This window comes from Oncorhynchus clarkii, chromosome 20 (assembly GCF_045791955.1).
Source record: "Oncorhynchus clarkii lewisi isolate Uvic-CL-2024 chromosome 20, UVic_Ocla_1.0, whole genome shotgun sequence".
Classification (NCBI taxonomy): Eukaryota; Metazoa; Chordata; class Actinopteri; order Salmoniformes; family Salmonidae; genus Oncorhynchus; species Oncorhynchus clarkii.
In genome coordinates this window covers 43,707,433-43,730,904 of record NC_092166.1, presented here as the reverse complement: position 1 = coordinate 43,730,904, position 23,472 = coordinate 43,707,433, and the positions used below count along the sequence as shown (strand labels likewise).

At 42.4% G+C, this 23,472-nt stretch overlaps 1 protein-coding gene across 1 annotated transcript in view; it reads left to right on the top strand.

Annotated features, from left to right (window-relative positions):
* Positions 1 to 23,472, top strand: part of LOC139377096 (ATP-citrate synthase-like) — a 108,172-nt gene that overhangs the window by 67,067 nt on the left and 17,633 nt on the right. Inside the window, exons 14-17 of the mRNA XM_071120133.1 lie at positions 679 to 820; positions 9,856 to 10,015; positions 10,425 to 10,568; positions 14,705 to 14,818. Of these exons, the coding sequence (XP_070976234.1) occupies positions 679 to 820; positions 9,856 to 10,015; positions 10,425 to 10,568; positions 14,705 to 14,818 (560 nt within the window). The remainder of the gene's footprint in view (positions 1 to 678; positions 821 to 9,855; positions 10,016 to 10,424; positions 10,569 to 14,704; positions 14,819 to 23,472) is intronic.

The following is a 23,472-nucleotide window of genomic DNA, read 5'->3' as shown; positions in this document are numbered from 1 at the left end:
TAGGAAAGAGAGCCCTTAGCTCCAAGAATGGGAAATGTATATCCTACTGACAAATATAACTAGTCAGACTCTTGTCTTAATTCAATACCTTCAGATAAATAGTTTTACGTGTATGTCTTTTTTCATCAAAGTCGTGGGCAATGGGAAAGATTATTTTCAACAATTTCCCCCAATCAAAGATTCATAGTTTTTTTTTCTGTAATCGAGGTATGCACACAATGATATATGTATCAAACTTATATGTATCAAATACAAAACATTCACCATTCTATTCTTCTCACACCTGCATTGGTTTCAGTTCTCATAACATTTCTGAGCTTGCCTCAGGTTTCCATGAACAAATGTTTGAGAAGAAATACAATGTCAGATTCAGACCCCCTCTTGTTTAAAATGAATAGTTCCTTCATCCCCCTTGTCCATTTGCCTCCCCTGGTGTCTGCTTTCAGAAAAAACAGAGAACCCTCCCTCTGATACATTTCCCGTGTAACATTTGTGACGCCTCTCCTCAATATCCTCACAGAATTAACAGCCTATCATGTCTCTGCATGTGCTCCCCGTCCCCGTTGCTTGTCTCTGTTCTTAGTGCCTTGCTGTACTCTACAATAACCCCTCCTATGTGTGCTGTCTCTTCTCTTCCTCCACTCTTATCCACTCCCTCCTTTTCTCATCTCCCTGCAGCCAAAGCCACCATGCTGTTTAGCAGAAACACCAAAGCCATCATGTGGGGCATGCAGACGCGGGCGGTGCAAGGCATGCTCGACTTTGACTACGTGTGCTCACGGGACGAGCCCTCTGTGGCGGCCATGGTCTATCCCTTCACGTAGGTTCCTCAAGACTCTTGAGCCCAATTTCCATTCTCCCACAAATCTTTCCTCAAAGTGTGCACTTGTTCACTACCACTCAAGGACTTTAAAATAATTGATTGTTGTAGATTGCCATAAAAATACAGAGTACCCTTTTGAAAGGCACAGAATTTATTCACAAAAAAGTTAGAAATTTAGAGAGGTGGAATACATTTATTTTAGAGCCAAACTGAGCTTACCAAATGATACAACACATTATCAGAAGCACAGTGCACTTTGTCTCATGTCTGTAGGTCTCACCATTGCTGAGATGTGTATATACATTTTTGTGTCCAAATTCTGGGTCAAAGTGGCCTGAGAATGCACACATCGGAGGCCACCCGTGTCATTTTGGTGCCATTTTTGGAACAATGGCTAAGCCTTTTCCAAAAATGGCAACAAAATGACACGGGTGGACTCCGATTTACAAACCGAAACTAAAATATCTCAAGATAGGAATGTTGTATTAACATGACATTTTCAGGGGTTATATAAAAGTAGCATGTTAAAATTAAGTATACTTGTGTACAGTGGAGAACAGGTATTTGATACACTGCAGATTTTGCAGGTTTTCCTACTTACAAAGCATGTAGAGGTCTGTAATTTTTATCATAGGTACACTTCAACTGTAAGAGACGAAATCTAAAACAAAAATCCAGAAAATCATGTTTTTTAAGTAATTCATTTGCATTTTATTGCATCTCCCATTCCTCCTCTGGATCATCCAGATGGTCATTGGCAAACTTCAAATGGGCCTGGACATGCGCTGGCTTGAGCAGGGGGACCTTGGGTGCGCGGCAGTATTTTAATCCATGACGGCGTAGTGTGTTACTAATGGTTTTCTTTGAGACTGTGGTCCCAGCTCTCTTCAGGTCATTGACCAGGTCCTGCGGTGTAGTTCTGGGCTGATCCCTCACCTTCCTCATGATCATTGATGCCCCACGAGGTGAGATCTTGCATGGAGCCCCAGACCAAGGGTGATTGACCGTCATCTTGAACTTCTTCCATTTTCTAATAATTGCGCCAACAGTTGTTGCCTTCTCACCAAGCTGCTTGCCTATTGTCCTGTAGCCCATCCCAGCCATGTGCAGGTCTACAATTGTATACCTGATGTCCTTACACAGCTCTCTGGTCTTGGCCATTGTGGAGAGGTTGGAGTCTGTTTGATTGAGTGTGCGGACAGGTGTCTTTTATACAGGTAACGAGTTCAAACAGGAGCAGTTAATACAGGTAATGAGTGGAGAACAGGGGGGGCTTCTTAAAGAAAAACTAACAGGTCTGTGAGAGTCGGAATTCTATTTCACCTTTATTTAACCAGGTAGGCAAGTTGAGAACAAGTTCTCATTTACAATTGCGACCTGGCCAAGATAAAGCAAAGCAGTTCGACACATACAACGACACAGTGTTACACATGGAGTAAAACAAACATACAGTCAATAATACAGTATAAACAAGTCTATATACGATGTGAGCAAATGAGGTGAGAGAAGGGAGGTAAAGGCAAAAAAAGGCCATGGTGGCAAAGTAAATACAATATAGCAAGTTAAAACACTGGAATGGTAGATTTGCAATGGAAGAATGTGCAAAGTAGAAATAAAAATAATGGCGTGCAAAGGAGCTAAATAAATAAATAAAATTAAATACAGTAGGGAAAGAGGTAGTTGTTTGGGCTAAATTATAGGTGGGCTATGTACAGGTGCAGAAATCTGAGCTGCTCTGACAGTTGGTGCTTAAAGCTAGTGAGGGAGATGAGTGTTTCCAGTTTCAGAGATTTTTGTAGTTCGTTCCAGTCATTGGCAGCAGAGAACTGGAAGGAGAGGCGGCCAAAGAAAGAATTGGTTTTGGGGGTGACTAGAGAGATATACCTGCTGGAGCGTGTGCTACAGGTGGGAGATGCTATGGTGACCAGCGAGCTGAGATAAGGGGGGACTTTACCTAGCAGGGTCTTGTAGATGACATGGAGCCAGTGGGTTTGGCGACGAGTATGAAGCGAGGGCCAGCCAACGAGAGCGTACAGGTCGCAATGGTGGGTAGTATATGGGGCTTTGGTGACAAAACGGATTGCACTGTGATAGACTGCATCCAATTTGTTGAGTAGGGTATTGGAGGCTATTTTGTAAATGACATCGCCAAAGTCGAGGATTGGTAGGATGGTCAGTTTTACAAGGGTATGTTTGGCAGCATGAGTGAAGGATGCTTTGTTGTGAAATAGGAAGCCAATTCTAGATTTAACTTTGGATTGGAGATGTTTGATATGGGTCTGGAAGGAGAGTTTACAGTCTAACCAAACACCTAAGTATTTGTAGTTGTCCACGTATTCTAAGTCAGAGCCGTCCAGAGTAGTGATGTTGGACAGGCGGGCAGGTGCAGGTAGCGATCGGTTGAAGAGCATGCATTTAGTTTTACTTGTATTTAAGAGCAATTGGAGGCCACGGAAGGAGAGTTGTATGGCATTGAAGCTTGCCTGGAGGGTTGTTAACACAGTGTCCAAAGAAGGGCCAGAAGTATACAGAATGGTGTCGTCTGCGTAGAGGTGGATCAGAGACTCACCAGCAGCAAGAGCGACCTCATTGATGTATACAGAGAAGTGAGTCGGTCCAAGAATTGAACTGCCAGAGGTCCGGACAGCAGACCCTCCGATTTGACACACTGAACTCTATCAGAGAAGTAGTTGGTGAACCAGGCGAGGCAATCATTTGAGAAACCAAGGCTGTCGAGTCTGCCGATAAGAATGTGGTGATTGACAGAGTCGAAAGCCTTGGCCAGGTTGATGAATACAGCTGCACAGTATTGTCTCTTATCGATGGCGGTTATGATATCGTTTGAGACCTTGAGCGTGGCTGAGGTGCACACATGGCCAGCTCGGAAACCAGATTGCATAGCGGAGAAGGTACGGTGGGATTCGAAATGGTCGGTGATCTGTTTAACTTGGCTTTCGAAGACCTTAGATCTGTAGCAGTGTCTCCCCCTTTGAAGAGGGGGATGACCGCAGCAGCTTTCCAATCTTTGGGGATATCAGTCAATGCGATGAAAATATTCATTTTCATGAAATCACAAGTCAAATATATTGAAACACAGTTTAGCCTTTTGTTAATCACCCTGTCATCTCAGATTTTGAAATGATGCTTTACAGCCAAAGCAAGACAAGCATTTGTGTAAGTTTATAAATAGCCTAGCATAGCATTATGCCTAGCTAGCAGCAGGCAGCTTGGTCACGAAAATCAGAAAAGCAATCAAATTAAATCGTTTACCTTTGATGAGCTTCGGATGTTTTCACTCACGAGACTCCCAGTTAAACAGCAAATGTTAATTTTGTCCCATAAAGATTATTTTTATAGCCGAAACACCTCCGTTTGTACTTCACGTTTGGTTGAGAAATCCACCGGAAACTGCAGTCACGACCACGCCGAAAAATATTCCAAATTAGATCCATAATATCGACGGAAACATAGCAAACGTTTTTTATAATCAATCCTCTGTGTTTTTCAAATATCTATTCGACTATATATCAACCGGGACAGGTGGCTTCTTAGTAGGAAATAGAGAAACAATGGTCGCATTTGTCTATTACGCACATCACTCAGAGCCTCCAGCTGACCATGACGCAATGTTGTCGTTCAGGCTCATTTTTCAAATAAAGCCTGAAACTATGTATTGTGACACTAGACACATTAGGGATGCCATAGAAAAAGGAATCTGGTTGATATCCCATTCACTGTTCAATAGGGACGCATAGGAACGCAGAGCTTTCTAAATAAGAGTCTTCCTGATTGGATTTTTCTCAGGCTTTCGCCTGCAATATCAGTTCTGTTATACTCACAGACAATATTTTTACAGTTTGGAAACTTTAGTGTTTTCTAGCACCAAGCCACAGAAAAACACAGCCATTTTTCCAGCCAAAGAGAGGAGTCGCAGAAATAGAGAAAATTAATCACTAACCTTTGATCTTCATCAGATGACACTCATAGGACTTCATGTTACACACTACATGTATGTTTAGTTTGATGAAGTTCATATTTATATAAAAAAATCTGAGTTTACAATAGTTCTAAAACATGCAGTGATTGTGCAGAGAGCCACATCAATTTACAGAGAACTCATAATAAACATTGATAAAGATACGACTATTATACATGGAACTTTAGATAAACTTCTCCTTAACCTCTTACGTCGACCTGACACGCAAGCCTCCCATCTAGACACCTGGAAATGCAAATGCGCTACGCTAAATGCTAAATGTACTCGTTAAAACTCAAACGTTCATTAAAACACACATGCAGGGTATTGAATTAAAGCTACACTCGTTGTGAATCTAGCCAACAAGTCAGATTTTTAAAATGCTTTTTGGCGAAAGCATGAGAAGCTATTATCTGATAGCATGCAACACCCCAAAATACCTGAAGGGGACGTAAACAAAATAATTCGCGTAGCCGGCGCTACACAAAACGCAGAAATAAAATATAAAACATTCATTACCTTTGATGATATTCTTTGTTGGCACTCCTATATGTTCCATAAACATCACAATTGGGTCTTTTTCCCGATTTAAATCCGTCCATGTATGCCCAAAATATCCATTTGTATAGCCTGTCTGGTTCAGGAAAAAGCTCCGTTCCAAAACGCAACGTCATTTTTTAAAATTATATAAGTTGCCTATATTCTTTGACAAAACACTTCAAACTACTTTTGTAACCCAACTTTAGGTATTTGTAAACGTTAATAATCGATCAAATTGATCACTGGGCGATCTGTATTCAATAGCAGCTACTCAAGAAAACGTTGTCCTTTCTCTCTCTTCCAAAAGTCTCTTCCTGTATGCTGGACGAAATGAAGGATCTATTTGTCATTACACAAAGGATTTTTGTCAACGAAAATGACGTTTTTGGCGACGTCGTGTGGAAGTTGTAGGAACTGCAAGCTCCCGGCTATATATTTTTGCTTGCAATAAACAATTCAGAGACTGGCGGATTAATACTTTTCTGTGGTTTTTGTGACCAGGTTTTTCTTGGGATTTCGCTTGCTGTTCACGTTCTGTTATAGTCACAGACATTATTTAACCAGTTTTAGAAACTTCAGAGTGTTTTCTATCCACACATACTAATCATATGCATATACTATATTCCTGGCATGAGTAGCAGGATGCTGAAATGTTGCGCGATTTTTAACAGAATGTTCGAAAAAGTAGGGGGTAAGCTTAAGAGGTTTTTAATTAATGCAACCGCTGTCAGATTTCAAAAAAAGTTTACGGGGGAAAGCAAACCATGCAATAATCTGAGTACAGCCTTTTTGGGTAGTCAACATTACTCAGAAATAGCATTTTAAATATTCACTTTGATGATCATCAGAATGTACTCCCAGGAATCCCAGTTCCACTATAAATGTTTGATTTGTTCGATAATGTCCATCAGTTATGTCCAAATATCTTCTTTTGTTAGGGCGTTTGGTAAACAAAAGCGCTTTCAGGTCGCGCCGAACCTCGGACGAAAAGTTCAAGTTCCGTTACAGCCCTTAGAAACATGCCAAAGTAAGTATGGAATCAATCTTTAGGATGTTTTTTAAAACTTAATGTTCCAACCGGACAATTCCTTTGTCTGTACAAATTAAGTGGAACCTAGCCACCTTTCACGTGAGTGCGCCAGACCGGGGCTGTGGCACTCTGCCAGACCGGGGCTGTGGCACTCTGCCAGACCGGGGCTGTGGCACTCTGCCAGACCGGGGCTGTGGCACTCTGCCAGACCACTCGCTCAAAGAGCTCTTATGAGCCCCTCCTTTAGAGTAGAATCCTCAAAATAGGTTCTAAATACTGTTGACATCCAGTGGAGGCCTTGGGGAGTGAAACATATCCCACTATCTTCAATGGGGGCTGAGTTGAAAAACTACAAACCTCAGATTTCCCACTTCCTGGTTGGATATTTTCTCAGGTTATTGCCTGCCATATTAGTTCTGTTATATTCACAGACATCATTCAAACAGTTTTAGAAACTTCAGTGTTATCTATCCAAATGTACTAATTATATGCATATTCTAGGTTTTACGGCTGAGTAGCAGGCAGTGAACCACCCCTCCCGGATCCGGGATAATTGTCATCAGCAACGCTGAATAGCATAGCGCAACAGTCAAATAATATTACTAGAAAATATTCATGAAATCACAAGTGCAATATAGGAAAACATTAACCTTTTGTTAATCACACTGTCGTCTCAGATTTTGAAATGATGCTTTACAGCGAAAGCAATCCAAGCGTTTAAGTTTATCGATAGCATAGCATTATGTACACTTAGCATCAGGAAGCTTGGTCACACAAATCAGAAAAGCAATCAAATTAACCGTTTACCTTTGATCTTCGGATGTTTTCACTCACGAGACTCCCAGTCTAGGGCACTGCATCGCAGCGCTAGCTGTGCCACCAGAGACTGGGTTCGCGCCCAGGCACTGTCACAGCCGGCCGCGACCGGGAGGTCTGCACAATTGGCCTAGCGTCGTCCGGGTTAGGGAGGGTTTGGCCGGTAGGGATATCCTTGTCTCATCGTGCACCAGTGAATCCTGTGGCGGACCGGGCGCAGGTGCACAGTGTTTCCTCTGACACATTTGGGCGGCTGGCTTCCGGGTTGGATGCGCGCTGTGTTAAGAAGCGGTGCGGCTTGGTTGGGTTGTGTTTCGGAGGACGCATGGCTTTCGACCTTCGTCTCTCCTGAGCCCGTACGGGAGTTGTAGCGACGAGACAAGATGGATACCACAAAATTGGGGAGAAAAGGGGGTAAAATAAAAGAGTGGTGCTTGGAATCATTGTTCTTCCTCTTGTCAACCATGGTTGCCTGCAAGGAAAAATGCCGTCATCATTGCTTTGCACAAAAAGTGCTTCACAGGCAAGGATATTGCTGCCAGTAAGATTGCACCTAAATCAACCTTTTATCGGATCATCAAGAACTTCAAGGAGAGCGGTTCAATTGTTGTGAAGAAGGCGCCCAAGAAAGTCTAGCAAGCGACCATCTCCTAAAGTTGATTCAGCTGCGGGATCGGGGCACCACCAGTACAGAGCTTGCTCAGGAATGGCAGCAGGCAGGTGTGAGTGCATCTGCACGCACAGTGAGGCAAAGACTTTTGGTGTCAAGAAGGGCAGCAAAGAAGCCAGTTTTGTCCAGGAAAAACATCAGGGGCAGACTGATATTCTGCAAAAGGTACAGGGATTGGATTGCTGAGGACTGGGATAAAGTCATTTTCTCTGAATCACCTTTCTGATTGTTTGGGGCATCTGTAAAAAAGCTTGTCTGGAGAAGACAAGGTGAGCGCAACCATCAGTCCTGTGTCATTCTAACAGTAAAGCATCCTGAGACCATTCATGTGTGGGGTTGCTTCTCAGCCAAGGGAGTAGGCTCACTCATAATTTTGCCTTAGAACACAGCCATGAATAAAGAATGGTACCAACACATCCTCCGAGGGCAACTTCTCCCAACCATCCAGGAACAGTTTGTGACGAACAATGCCTTCTCCAGCATGATGGAGCACCTTGCCATAAGGCAAAAGTGATAACTAAGTGGCTCGAGGAACAAAACATCGATATTTTGGGTCCATGGACAGGAAACTCCCCAGACCTTAATCCCATTGAGAACTTGTGGATAAACAAAAACCCACAAATTCTGACAAACTCCAAGCATTGATTATGCAAGAATGGGCTGCCATCAGTCAGGATGTGGCCCAGAAGTTAATTGACAGCATGCCAGGGCAGATTGCAGAGGTCTTGAAAAAGAAGGGTCAACACTGCAAATATTGACTTTGCATCAACTTCATGTAATTGTCAATAAAAGCCTTTGACACTTAAGAAATGCTTGTAATTATACTTCAGTATTCCATAGTAACATCTGACAAAAATATCTAAAGACACTTAAGCAGCAAACTCTGCAGTAGATTGCAACTCCGCCCCCTTTGGCAGTTCTATCTTGTCGGAAAATGTTGTAGTTAGGGATGGAAATTTCAGGGTTTTTGGTGGTCTTCCTAAGCCAGGATTCAGACACTGCTAGGACATCCAGGTTGGCAGAGTGTGCTAAATCAGTGAATTAAACAAACTTAGGGAGGAGGCTTCTAATGTTTACATGCATGAAACCAATGCTTTTACGTTTACAGAAGTCAACAAATGAGAGTGCCTGGGGAATGGGTGCGGAGCTCGGCACTGCAGGGCCTGGATTAACCTCTACATCACCAGAGGAACAGAGGAGGAGTAGGATAAGGGTACGGCTAAAGGCTATAACTGGTCGTCCAGTACGTTCGGAACAGAGAGAGTAAAAGGAGCAGGTTTCTGGGCACGGTAGAATAGATTCGAGGCATAATGTACAGAAGGGTATGGTAGGATGTGAATACAGTGGAGGTAAACCTATGCATTGAGTGACGATGAGATATTGTTTCTAGAAACATCATTTAAACCAGGTGAGGGAAACCGCATGTGTAGGAGGTGGAACTAAAGGGTTAACTAAGGCATATTGAGCAGGGCTAGAGGCTCTACAGTGAAAATAAGGCAATAATTACTAACCAAAACAGCAATGGACAAGGTATGTTGACATTAGGGGAAAGCATGCGTAGCCGAGTGATCATAGGGGTCCAGTGAGACAGCTAGCGGGCCGGGGCTAGCAAGCTAGCAGAGGGGCCTTAGAGGGACGTCACGACGGAAGAAGTCTGTTGTAGCCCCCTCGTGCTGTTACGTCGGCAGACCAGTCGTCATGAATCAGCAGGGCTCCGTGTGGTAAAAGGGTCCAAGCCAATTGGCAAAATAGGAGTGTCTTTGATTGGCCAGAGATTTCTCACACCTGAGTGTGTTCATTAGGCACCAAACGGAAGAAGGACTGACACCTGGAAGGATTACCTGGACTTTTTTTTACCTTCAGATTTTGTTTTTCTGTTGCACAACATTTTCCGTTGCGTGCCTGTATATGAATGAACACGAATGCACACTCCACTTTGGCGTTGTGCACTGACATGGCCCCATCACTTCTCCCTCCAGTTATCCTCCCACATCTTGATTTTTCCCTAGGTTACCGCGCTACGCCTGCCAGTTCATTGAGATGTGCCTGATGGTGACTGCAGACCATGGGCCCGCCGTATCTGGTGCCCACAACACCATAGTCTGTGCCCTTGCCGGCAAGGACCCAATCTCCAGCCTGACATCCGGCCTGCTCACCATTGTGAGGACACACACACACACACACACACACTGTGTGTGACTTCCTGAAATCTAATTTGAAAATGCATCAAGTCCAGTTACCATTAGTATCTATCCAATGGCTTCCATACCTCTCAGATTAAAGGTCTTGAAGGAAGGGAATGAGAAAAAGGGAAGATTTCAAAAGACCATTACTTCTGCACTTGCACATTCTCCATCGTGGATTTAAAAAGCATAGCATTGGTCTAAGGCTCTCTCCAGCCAAGATCTTTGGCTTCCACCATTTGTTAAATGAATGCAAGAATCTGTATAAGTTCAGGAAAAGTGTGGAGAATTTGGATGTAGCCCACTACTGGGACACTGACAAAAAGGGGTTGTCTTAACTTGTAAGAGTTTAGAGACGAATATACTTTGTTGATATTGTTTCCCAGGGGGACCGCTTTGGAGGAGCTTTGGATGCTGCGGCCAAGCAGTTCAGCAAGGCGTTCGACAGCGGCATGCTGCCGATGGAGTTTGTCAACAAGATGAAGAAGGATGGCAAGCTGATCATGGGTATTGGGCACAGGGTCAAATCGGTGAGCAGTAAATTACAAGGATTTAAATATAGCTACATTTCCAGTTAATTTGAACGATTCCATCTCAATTTATTTGAATGAGCATATACTAACACAAATATAAATGCTACATATAACAATTTCAAAGATTTTACTGAGTTATCATTCATATGAGGAAATCCGTCAATTGAAATAAATTCATTAGGCCCTAACCTGTGGATTTCACATGATTGGGAATTCAGATAAGCGTCTATTGGTCACAGATACTGTACCTTTTTAAAAAGGCCCTCACAATAAGCCTCAGGATCTCGTCACGGTATCTCTGTGCTTTCAAATTCCCATCAATAAAATGCAATTGTGTTCGTTGTCCATAGTTTATACCATACCATAACCCCACCGCCACCATGGGGCACGCTGTTCACAACGTTGACATCAGAAAACCACTTGCCCACACATCATACACTGGTCTGTGGTTGTAAGGCCGTTGGACGTACTGCCAAATTCTCTAAAACGACGGAGGTAGCTTATGATAGAGAAATTAGCTTTAATGGCTCTGGTGGCCATTCCTCCAGTCAGTATGCCAATTGCACGTTCCCTCAACTTGAGACATCTGTGGTATTGCAGTGCATTCGGAAAGTATTCAGACCCCTTGACTTTTAGCCTTATTCAAAAATGGGTTCAATAGTTTTTTTCCCCCTCATCAATCTACACACAATAACCCATAATGACCAAGCGAAAGCAGGTTTCTCAATGTTTGCATTTATATTTTTTTTTAAATTCTGAAATATCACATTTACATAAGTATTCAGACCCATTGCTATGAGACTTGAAATTGAGCTCAGGTGCATCTTTTTTCCATTGAACATCCTTGTGATGTTTCTACAACTTAAATGGAGTCCACCTGTGGTCAATTCAATTGATTGGACATGATTTGGAAAGGCACACACTTGTCTATATAAGGTCCCACAGTTGACAGTGCAAAACCAAGCCATGAGATCAAAGGAATTGTCTGTAGTTCTCTGAGACAGGGTTGTGTCAAGAGACAGATCTGGGGAAGTATACCATATAATTTTTTTTATGAATTCATGACTGACATCTTTGATTCGGTCTGTTGTGTCGGACTGATTAAATTATGACAGGCTATTTTATCAAATTGATTACCTAAAGTTTGATTACGTGATTGAATTAAACCATGCTACAATTAACTTGTTAATAACCTGGGGCACCACGGAAGAGTGTTTATTGAGCTGCTGCCTTCCGAATAAACTCTTAAAGAGCTGAAGATCTTTTGTATCAATAGCAGTCAATTATTAATCGTCACCTTCTATCGGTCTCATTCTGATTGTCGTAAGTACTTGGTTATCTTCACGAACCCGGGCAAACAAATTATTTCAATTGTTTATTTTCTAAATAATCACACAGAATTACAAATACACAGGATGGATCATACATCGATTACTAATCATGTCATAAAAGGTCCCTAGCGGACTAAACCGATATGACAGCTGGTTACACAAAGAAAGGGAGTTGGGTTTGAATGAAAGAGCGGGAAGACTGAGGAACAAAAGGATTGGGTCTCTATCGGACCTTGAGAAGCTATGCTACTGTAAATACAGAATCTGTAAATACGCCCATTCAGAAAAGGAAAATGCGAGATGTATATTTACACCGAGCTGCGCTCCGATAGATGGATCGAAGATGGAAGACTGGTTTGTCCAGCAGAGCTTTGTCCTTTGACAAATCTTTCTGGTCGTAATGTTGTACGTTGTACCCTGTCGTTCTTATTAGGAGATTCTGTAATTTCCTTGGCCACGTACGTTTACAGCTGCAGCTGATAACTCGACTTCTAGGATGTATCACTTCTTTATTGAATACGAGTTCAAAGTTCATACCGTTTTGCCATAATCAGCTCGTGCTGTATTCTGGCTGGTCTTGTCGAAATTCATCCTTCCAGCGTGGGGAGTCACCTCCACGTTGAAAAAGCCCCTTTTTCGCGCCCAGGCTCTGTCGCAGCGGCCACGACCGGGAGGTCCGTGGGGCGATGCACAATTGGCCTAGTGTCGTCCGGTTTAGGGAGGGTTTGGCCGGTAGAGATATCCTTGTCTCATCGCACACCAGCGACTCCTGTGGCGGGCCGGGCGCAGTGCATGCTAACTAAGGTCACTAGGTTCACGATGTTTTCTCCGACACATTGGTGCGGCTGGCTTCCGGGTTGGATGCGTGCTGTGTTAAGAAGCAGTGCGGCTTGGTTGGGTTGTTTTTCGGAGGATGCATGACTTTCGACCTTCATCTCTCCCGAGCCCGTACGGGAGTTGTAGCAATGAGACAAGATAGTAACCATTAACAATTGGATACCACGAAATTGGGGAGAAAAAGGGGGTACAATTTTAAAAAACAAAAACAAACAACAACAAAAATAGCCCTTTTTTAAAGTATAGACACCATTCCTAATGTCGTCGGGAACTAGAGTCGATTTCCATCAGGTTTTTGTATTAAGGTAGAGAAGGCCGTGTTCCATAGTTTTCAACCAATGTCTGTTCACTTGGTCATTACCACTGAGTGAGCACAGTTTACGTATGAAAACAATTCATTTAGAAGCTAAATTAAATTTTTATATTTTCACAAATAGGTTCATATTTAAACATTTAAATTGCACAACAATTCCATGTGAATCTGATAACTAGTATGATACAATGCATGTCATCCTATCATCAGATATAATGTCCCAGACACCAACTCATCTGACATCATATTCTTTAAGTACCAATGGACACTTTCATCTGGTTGGATTACAGAAATATTGTACATTTCCCCAACCTTTTGATGTTAACACAGGGCTTTCAAAGAGTTCTTTCTCTATTGGCTTTCCAAGAGGGAAAGGTGATTATGGGGGTCATAAACCTCATACAACAGGGTAATGTCATGACAGGTCTTATGTAGCAACATGTGATATTGTTTTTTTTTACGTTGAATAAAGGTAGACACAAGACTATAAAATGGTATATCATACACTGCATTTCAGGAACAATGGGAAAGTAATTCTGCTTTGAAAATTGATCAACTTGTAACCTCACTTTTGAGAAAATGGCCTTTGAATGTTTTGGTACCTACTGGAGAGCTCTTCATTGTCTTTCATAAAATGTCTAAAAAACTGTTTTTGCTTTGTCATTATGGGTTATTCTGTGTATATTGATGAGTGGGAAAAAAATATTGAATTAATTTTAGATTAAGGCTGTAACATAATGTTCTAATCTTCTAATTCTGAGTAAAAAACTCAAGACACTATGAAGGCTTAAACAAGTTTATTCTTTCCAGAGGATCAATGCAGCTGCATTAGATGAAGACATTTTCACACAAGCACTGATATAACCGTTCCTCCTTGGCTCAGTCTCCTCCTACACATCTGAACAGCCAATGCATTTGCTAGACAGAACCTTAGTGATATCTGTTGCTAGACAGAACCTTAGTGATATCTGTATCATCTGACCTGACCTCTACCCCAAAGTGCTCACTCCTCCCCAACTCACGGCTGTCATGGTGACTGGTACTAGACTGTGGTCTTCTCCTCCCAGAGGATCCTTCCCATAGGATTCCTGATGGCCAACAATAACATATCCTGACATAATGTAAACGTTATACATTACCCTCTCTCCCTCAGTGACATGAATAAGTATATTTCATATTCTCAGAACTCAGTAGTAACAAAATTGGAAAGTCAAGTTGTCTGAATACTTTCCGATTGCACTGTTTGTTGTGACAAAAGTGCGTATTTTACATGTTGCATTTATTTTTGTTCAGTGTAGATTAAAATAATCCTAAACCTGTTTTTTCAAGACCAGATGTATGGCTGCTTTTAAACATGCAGCCCAATTATTGGCAAAATATCAGACTTTTTCTGTTTTGGTCAAAATATCAATTAATGGCAAAATATCAGAATTGGTCTGCCTGTGTTAAGTCTAACTAGAATTTTTGTTATTTGACACCATGATTTGCAAGAAAGTATGCATTAAGATTTGATTCCCGTCCTTAGTCTTATTGCCTCACAATTAAATCAAATAAATTCAGAAGTGTGTGTATACCTCTACAGCTCAGTGGCAGAATGGATACATTGACATATTTGCTGGCAGAATGATCTAAATGTGTTGATTTAATTGTAGATCGACAACCCCGACATGAGAGTCCAGATCCTGAAGGACTTTGTGAAGGGGCATTTCCCTGCCACTCCGATGCTGGATTACGCTCTGGATGTGGAAAAGATCCCCACCTCCAAGGTACTGCCCTCTACTGATCTCTCACTTCTCTACCTAGTGGTGCAGGCTACTTTATTTAGGGAATACTTAATTTATTTTGTTACTTGATCATTTTTGGTCAAGGTTACAGGTACAATACATTCTTATCAAGCGTAATGCTGCCGTTAACATAGTTTAGACTATTTTGAATCCATTACTGTCCATTATTAGGCATGGGGGGGGGGGGGGGGGGGGGGGGGGGGGGGGTTAGGCTTTAATATTGCAGATAGATTGTAGCTTCAAAAGTTTGGACCAGCCTACTCATTCCAGGGTTTTTCTGTTTTTACTATTCTCTACATTGTAGAATAATAGTGAAGACTATCATAACTATGAAATGACACATGGAACCACGTAGTAACCCAAAAATTGTTCAACAAATCAAAATATATTTTAGATTCTTTAAAGTAGCCAACCTTTGCCTTAATGACAGCTTTGCACACTCTTGGCATTTTCTCAACCAGTTTCATGAGGTAGTGTTTAGACCCCTTGACTTTTTCCACATTTTGTTACGTTACAGCCTTATTCTAAAATTGATTAAATAGTTTTTTCCCCCCTCATCAATCGACATACACTACCCCATAATGACAAAGCAAAAACTGGTTTTTAGAATTATGAATGTGTTAACCTGATATCACATTTACATAAGTATTCAGACCCTTTACTCAGTACTTGTTGAATCAGCGATTACAGCCTCGAGTATTCTTGGATATTACGCTACAAGCTTGGCACACCTGTATTTGGGGAGGTTCTCTCATTCCTCTCTGCAGATCCTCTCAAGCTCTGTCAGTTTGGAAGGGGAGCGTCACTGCACAGCTATTTTCAGGTCTCTCCAGAGATGTTTGAACAGGCTTAGGTCCGGGCTCTGGCTGGGCCTCTCAAGGATATTGAGACTCGTCCCGAAGCCACTCCTGCTTTGCCTTGGCTGTGTGCTTAGGGTCGTTGTCCTGTTGGAAGGTGAACCTTCTCCCCAGGTTTTAATCAAAGATCTCTCTGTACTTCGCTCCGTTAATCTTTCCCTTGATCCTGACTAGTCTCCCAGTCCCTGCCACTGAAAAACATCCCACAGCATGGTGCTTGCCACCACCATGCTTCACTGTAGGGATGGTGCCAGGTTTCCTCCAGATGTGATGCTTGGCATTTGCACCAAAGAGTTCAGTCATGGTTTCATCAGACCAAAGAATCTTATTTCTCATGGTCTGAGAGTCCTTTAGGTGCCTTTTGGAAAACTCCAAGCGGGCTGTCATGTGCCTTTTAGAGGAGTGGCTTCTGTCTGGCCACTCTACCATAAAGGCCTGATTGGTAGAGTGCTGCCGAGATGGTTGTCCTTCTGGAAGGTTCAGGTACTTGGTCACCTCCCTGACCAAGGCCTTATTCCCCTGATTGCTCGGTTTGGCCATTGGGCCATCTCCAGGAAGAGTCTTGGTGGTTCCAAATTGTTTCCATTTTAAGAATGATGGAGGCCACCGTGTTCTTGGACCTTCAATGTTGCAGAAATTGTTTGGCTGCCCCTCCCCAGATCTGTGCCTCGACACATTGGTGAAGTGTGTGGTCTCTCCTCGAAGAAAGAAGTTTGTCTGGCTCAGTAAAGCCTCAAAGATAAATTGTCCGCAAAGCTGAAATGGGCTACTTCTATGTGAATGAATTAGGCGGAACACCCCTCAGTTGACAATTTGAAACATAATTATCTATAAGCTATCAGGCAGCGTGTGTTATTTGTCCTGTTGTGTAAGAATCACATTTTGGAATAGTGAGTGCATTCTGACATCACGTGCAAAAAACAACTCACGCCGGCCTACCGAGTTGGGCAGTGGTTTAAGGCTCTGCAGTGCTAGCTGTGCCTCTAGAGATCCTTTGAGTCCAGGCTCTGTCGCAGCGACTGGAGGCCCATGGGGCGGCGCACAATTGACCCAGTGTCGTCCTTTTTAGGGTTTAGCCGGCCGCGCTTCTAAGCACCCCCCCCCCCCCCGCCAAACCCGGAAGCCAGCCACACCAATATGTCAGAGGAAACGCTGTTCAACTGACAACTGGTGTCAGCCTGCAGGCACCCGGCCCACCACAAGGAGTCACTAGAGCGCGATGAGCCAAGTAAAGCCAAACCCTCCCCTAACCCGGACGACGCTAGGCCAATTGTGCGCCTCCCTATGGGACTCGCGGTTGTGACACAGCCTGGGATCAAACTCGGGTCTGTAGTAACGCCTTAAGCGCTGCAATGCAGTGCCTTAGACCACTACGCCACTCAGGAGGCCAAATACAATTTATATTTCATACAGGGATGGTCATGTGAAATTGATCCAATAAGACCTCATTGAGTAGTTTGGCGGCCATATTAGAAAACGGCTCCTGTGGGGTTAATGCATGAATCCGGTGATGATCCTGTATTTACAAATCTTAATTGTGTGTGCGCAATTTGGTGCTTTCTAGCGACGGATGAATGGCACAACAATGGGCCTCAGGATCTCCTCACGGTATCTCTGGTCATTCAAATTGCCATTGATAAATGCAATTGTGTTGGTTGTCCGTAGCTTATTGCCTGCCCATACCATAACTCCACCGCCACCATGGGACACTCTGTTCACAACGTTGACATCAGCAAACCGCTCACCCACATGACGCCATACACGCTATCTGCCCGCCAGTGGCCATCGAAGGTGAGCATTTGCCCACTGAAGTTGATTCAAACGCCGAACTGCAGTCAGGTCAAAACCCTGGTGAGGACAATGTGCATGCAAATGAGCTTACCTGAGATGGTTTTGACAGTTTATGCAGAAATTCTTCAGTTGTGCAAACCCACATTTTCATCGTGGACATTTCTGCAGTCAGCATGCCAATTTCCCACACCCTCAACTTGAGACACCTGTGGCATTATTGTGACAAAACTGCACATTTTAGTGGCCTTCTATTGTCCCCAGCACAAGCTGCACCTGTTTAATGATCATGCTGTTTAATCATCATCTTGATTTTCCACACCTGTCAAGTGGAGGGATTATTTTGGCGAAGGAGAAATGCTCACTAACAGGGTTGTAATCAAATTTGTGCACAAAAAGCTTTTTGTGCCTATGGAACATTTCTGGTGTCATTTATTTCAGCTCATGAAACATGGGACCAACACTTTACATGTTGCATTTATATTTTTGTTCAGTTTAGAATCTATAGAGCCTATGCTTTAGTGATAATCTACTGTGTGATCGCGCCTCCGTCGCTTTCTCTGTTGCTCTGTCTGCTCTTTGCTGCTGTGTCGTGGTTTTCTATTTTGCTATCTCTTTTGTTTACCCTACTCTCTCGTCCTGTTTGTAAAAAGTGTAAAAGTAAACAATTGTTTTAATTGTAAATTATACAGGCTTTTTCACCTCGGCTGCAAATTATTTGTGAACCATGTTTTACTTTTTCACTCTGTATTTCACCTTTTGTAATGCGCAAAAAAATAAAACGAATTACTCTATAGAGCAGCTTGAAGTGATAGGGGTGGTTGCTCAACCAACCTCTTCTCTCTCCATCTTCTGTCACTTTCGCTGTCACAGGTTGTTTGTTACTGTCTCTTGTGTTATTACTTCTATTCTTCTGGTGTCTCTCCATCTACTCTTCTGTTGCTTGTCTTGGTGTCTTGTCTGGTGTGTCTCTTTAGTTTTGCAATTGAAAATGGTCAAGGGGATCCTGAGGTAGCTTCATTTGTTATGGGCCTGTGTCTGGGTCACCTAAATCATCCCTACCTGTTGCCCCTGGCTGCTGCATTTCTAAGCACTCCACTGGCCTGCTGTTCTCATCTATCCTCATTGGCTCATCTGAAATCTGTCATTAGTTAGTTTTAAAGGACGAATGCACTTCCTGATTTGGTCTCGTTTTAAATTCTGTTCATTAAGTGTTAGCGGCCATGACTGAATTCAAACGAGAGTTGGTTTGATGGTGTGGTTTAATGCGCGCGTGTGTGTGTTCGCAGGTGGTAAGATTTAGCCAAATTATTTACCTTGTGCTACCTGACTTTGAATCTCTGGGGCTAGTTAGGGACTGTCAATAAAAATGACACAATGTAAATGGGACAATATTGTGTTGCACATCTTTTAGTTGTCTCATTAAATGCTTTCAATATTTGTATGTACATTTCAAAAATGTCTAGTTGGTTTGAGGTTGTCATAACAATTTGGAGCTATTGGAATGTTTATATATTGTCCCATGTACATTGTGATTTACAGATGGTCCCTAACTAGCCCCATAGGGATGTCCAAAGTCATCCCAAATTTACCGCAGGCAATATGGTCGGGTCGAGTGCAGCTGCACTCCGAATTGATGATTACTTGTGTGCTGCCAGCTGTGGGCAGGATTGAAACAAACCAAACATTAATTTACGTTGTGATTCAGTCACGACCATAAGTATCACAAAACTCAGTTTTGGATGACACTGACTTAATGACCAAAATGATTATATTTACACTTTAGTACATTTTGACAGTAGAATAAATGTTTGACTTATATCGATGGCACCTTGGCTATTTTCTAAATGAGAAATCGTTTTTTAGGGGTGGTTGCTTTTTTGTTTTTGTTACTGTATACTGACTGGCACAACCAGGGTAACTGAACTGTAAAGAAAAATGCAAGTGTCCACATAACAGACCAGAACTGCAAACATGATAGATAAGAAGCTTTTTTCTAGCTTTCAAATGGGCACATTCTTCTCTCCCATGGAACTCTTTCCTGGGTCGTTAGTGCACTACTTTCTCTTGTACAATATGTTTTCTGTCAATTAACCTGGTAAAATAATGGTTAATAAACAACTAGGGGGGGCCCTATAAAATCTGTGATTTGTTTCCCAAATAGTTTTATAGTTTCTGAAATTGTTACATTTTTCTAGTTGTTTTTCACTTAAATTATGATTGTTCATAGAGAAAAAAACTCAATTAAATTTGAGTCCATGTCAATGCTTAAATAAAAATGTTAAGATCTGAAAGGATTTTTTGTTTGTAATTCTCCATTAAATGAACAGCTAGCGGTTGAGGAATTTCCCGTCTAATATTGGTGAAGAATGTGCCGGGTCTAGCGATGGTGCTGTATTGCAGCTGCTCATTTCATGGCAAAGTTCGCAAATAACAAATAATAGATACAAATGATATACTTAATCATTATATACTTCTGCCAGGTAATGGAATATACCTCCCTGAAATGGACAAAAATGAATGGGGACATATTGCCATTGGATGAAACATGTACACAATCGCAAATACCACTCAATTGGATGACAGTTCATGCAAACCATATGGCAAATGTCAAGTGTCATACAGCAGAAATCCCAAAGATGGCGTGCGTGCGCCACTGTACATTTTTATATTGCAAATGGTCATAAAGTTAAGACCTCTTAAAGTGCTTTCTGGACCGTTTTTCAAAATTATTTTAAAACATTTGGTCAATTACACATGTATAAGAACTGTATGAACATACCTTTTGTCATATTTTACTTTTCCATAAGGCATATTTGCAATATGATATCATAGGAAGTCAAAAGTCAGGGAACCATTGCCAAATTCCAGAAATGTCCATATGCAATATGAAAGTATTGAAAGTGCCAAATCAGGATGTTATGTCCATTTGCCATATATTATCATAGGAAGTCAGTTTCAAAACCCAAAAGTCAGTGAACCATGTCCAAATGGCATTTATCCTGCCCAAATGATATCACTATGTTAAGCTCTGAATCAACCCAAGGTCTGTTTGTCATGCATGGTGAGAGAGAAGTGGGACTTAAATAATTTGTTTGAAAAACGGCCAAAATGACCAGGGGCCATTGCACCCTATTGTATGGGTGGGGTGGGGGGGGGGGACCCCTTGCACCCTCCTAAAGGCATTCAAAACCATTTCAAATATTTGCTCCTGGTAACCCGTTCCAGTCACCAGGCTCACGGCTGTCTATTTGCAATATGTTTCAATGGGCATTTGCCATCATGAATTTGATCATGAATTTTCAAAAATACTTCAGAAATGCAAAATTGACTGGCCCGATGAACTCGGGATGGCCGGGCAGTGATAGTGGTTCCTCTCCATCGCTCGTTGTGTTGATTTCAACATGTCCATTTGGTGATGGTTTTACTGTTTAAACTTATTGCAAATGGACAAAAGTCAGCCATCAAGTCAGTGTCCATCAGTCAAAAATATATCATTCTGACACCAAACTGATAGAAGCTGACACCAAACCCACTTTGTCCAACTCAACTCGGTTAGAAGCCAACTATCACATATTTCAGAGCAAGCCCAAAGTTCACAGCACCTTCTGTTTTAAACCATAATTAAAATATAAAACACATAGTTACGTTCTAGCTGCGGGTCCAGTTCTGACATTGTGTAGGCCTTGCTGAGGCAACCCCGAATCCCGAGTCATTCGGAGCCCGAGCAGCGACCTTAATTGGTGCTGAAAATACTATTTTTCCGGGCGTTGCTATGGTGTCCTTGAATGAGCTATCTGACAGAAACGCTAAGGTCCGTCTCTATGGGCCGAGGCGGTTGCAATGCACCTAGTCTTGTGACTCTGGGACTTCTCTGAATCTCGTCATTTTCGCGATAGTCACTATTAATTGAAGTTATTGCAACTGTACAAGGCTGTTTCTCGGTCTGAGAACCTTCTAGAGCCACATAACTCACTGTGCACTATCGTCTTGAGCTCTAGAACAGGTTTATAAAGTTTCAGAGCTCTAGGTCTGACGGTTCTTTGAAAGTTCGAACAAAGGTAGCTATTGCATTCTCTGTGTGTCTGTAAGCCCCACACTGTCACTCCGTCCTTGCTGTGTGTGTGAAAATCTGATGGGAGAAATGACTGATTTACAGTTCATGAGGTTTACCTAATCTCACAAAGTTTTGGAAAGATGTGACTTAACTCTTTGAAACAGCCCCTATGCCCCCAATTAAGGCACTTCCAGTTGGCACAGGAAGCTAAAAGTAAAAACATATCTTCATTGGGGTAGGCTTTTACAGAATCCAGAGTTTAAAGTCTTTACATTAAGAACTGACTGATTTACACAGGGTTGAATGCAGTGATTTTCACAAACTGCAGGTTGGGGAAATCAAAACACCTTTAGGTTGAATTTAACCACTTCCGGTTGCTCCAGGAAGCTTCAAATCAACACAGGTAGACCTCATAGTTGCCTGATGGATTGTCATCGAAGACAGGTTCATAAGGCTTTCATAACCCACATAGGCTTCAGGTTGAATTTAGGGGAGCAGGAAATGTAAATGTTAACCTGTGGCTAACTCTGCTGCTGCACTTTGAGTTTCTGGCTGTTCTGCCCCCTCCACCTCATTCACTGCTGCCTGCTCATGCTCAACCTGCTCGCTTCTTTTGCCTCTCCTTCGAAAGATGTTCCGAATATCCATATTTGCTCTGTGATATACTACAGACTCTGAGTGAGAGTTTTGCTGAGTGATGACATTGACATTTAACCGGTGCTGTGAGGGAGGGGTCAAGGGATGTGAGTGGTCCACTGCGTTGTGAAATCCTGACCAATCACAGCAGCTACTGAGTCATTCCGGTGGCTTCATGCAGTGCCTACTACTGGGTTTCCACTAGTTAAGAGCCACAAAGTCATCGATTTTTGGTCTTAATTCATAATTTGTAGAGTGGGGTTTAGCCATAATACTTTGGCTGTGTGAACTAGTGACTACCCTACTACTGCCTAGCACAGTATTGTATTGTTTATTTTTGTCATAAAAATGTTTAAGTAAACTTTTAATACTGCTTAACATATGTGATATGTTATGAAGATGCCATATCAGACATTTTTTTTTTAAAATACATTTGTCCAAAAGGTTCAGGGGTGACACCACTGGCCCAAAGGTCAAAGTTCTGTTGACCTTAACATTCCAAAAATGTGTCCCCTGGATAGCTGTGAATCTTAACTTTGTAATGATTTAAAGGGTGTGCTTGAGCAGTAACTTGTTGTATCCTGACATTGTTTGTCATAGTGTAAAATGTATGGGATGGAGGGATGAACGAGTGATAACGCAGAGAAAGCTCACATTGCCATCACACATTTTCCAACTCTTAAGGACACAGACCTTCAAGAAAATCCCTGAGACATCGTCATCCCAAGTGAGCCTGATGGCCCAAATTCGGGGGTCTTACTCATGGACTAATAACCCTGATAGAGTATCAGTCATTTCAACCTTATGAAGTGTACCCCTTGATTTCTGTGTCCAGATGAAAAAAGATTGGTACTTTCCCTGGCTGTGTTCGAGAGTATCAAATTTGGGGGGGGGGGGGGGGGTTGACTGGTGGCCCATTCACAACGTGGCTTCGGTTCCTGATTTGACATTGCTAAAGATTCCTGTATATGTGCAGGATGTTTTTTACGTTGCTGCCCACTCCACTACCGCTTATTTTATGTAGCTGCTTTGCTTCTGCTTTTGTCTGGTGCAGCCTACAAACTTTGACATGCTGTACACAAAAGATATGTTCGAACAGGCACTATAGTGTAATTTAGATGAAACAGTAGTTGGTGTCTGTCCAGAATGAATGGGTTTATCACCACTTTATCGTTTATTTAGCGTTTATCACCACCGCTATGGCGTGCCAATAGAGGGCGGCTTGAACGTTCAAAACAATGGCATGGTGTGATGGAGGAGAAACCTATGAAAAGCAAACGTGTGTTGTAACAGTAGGC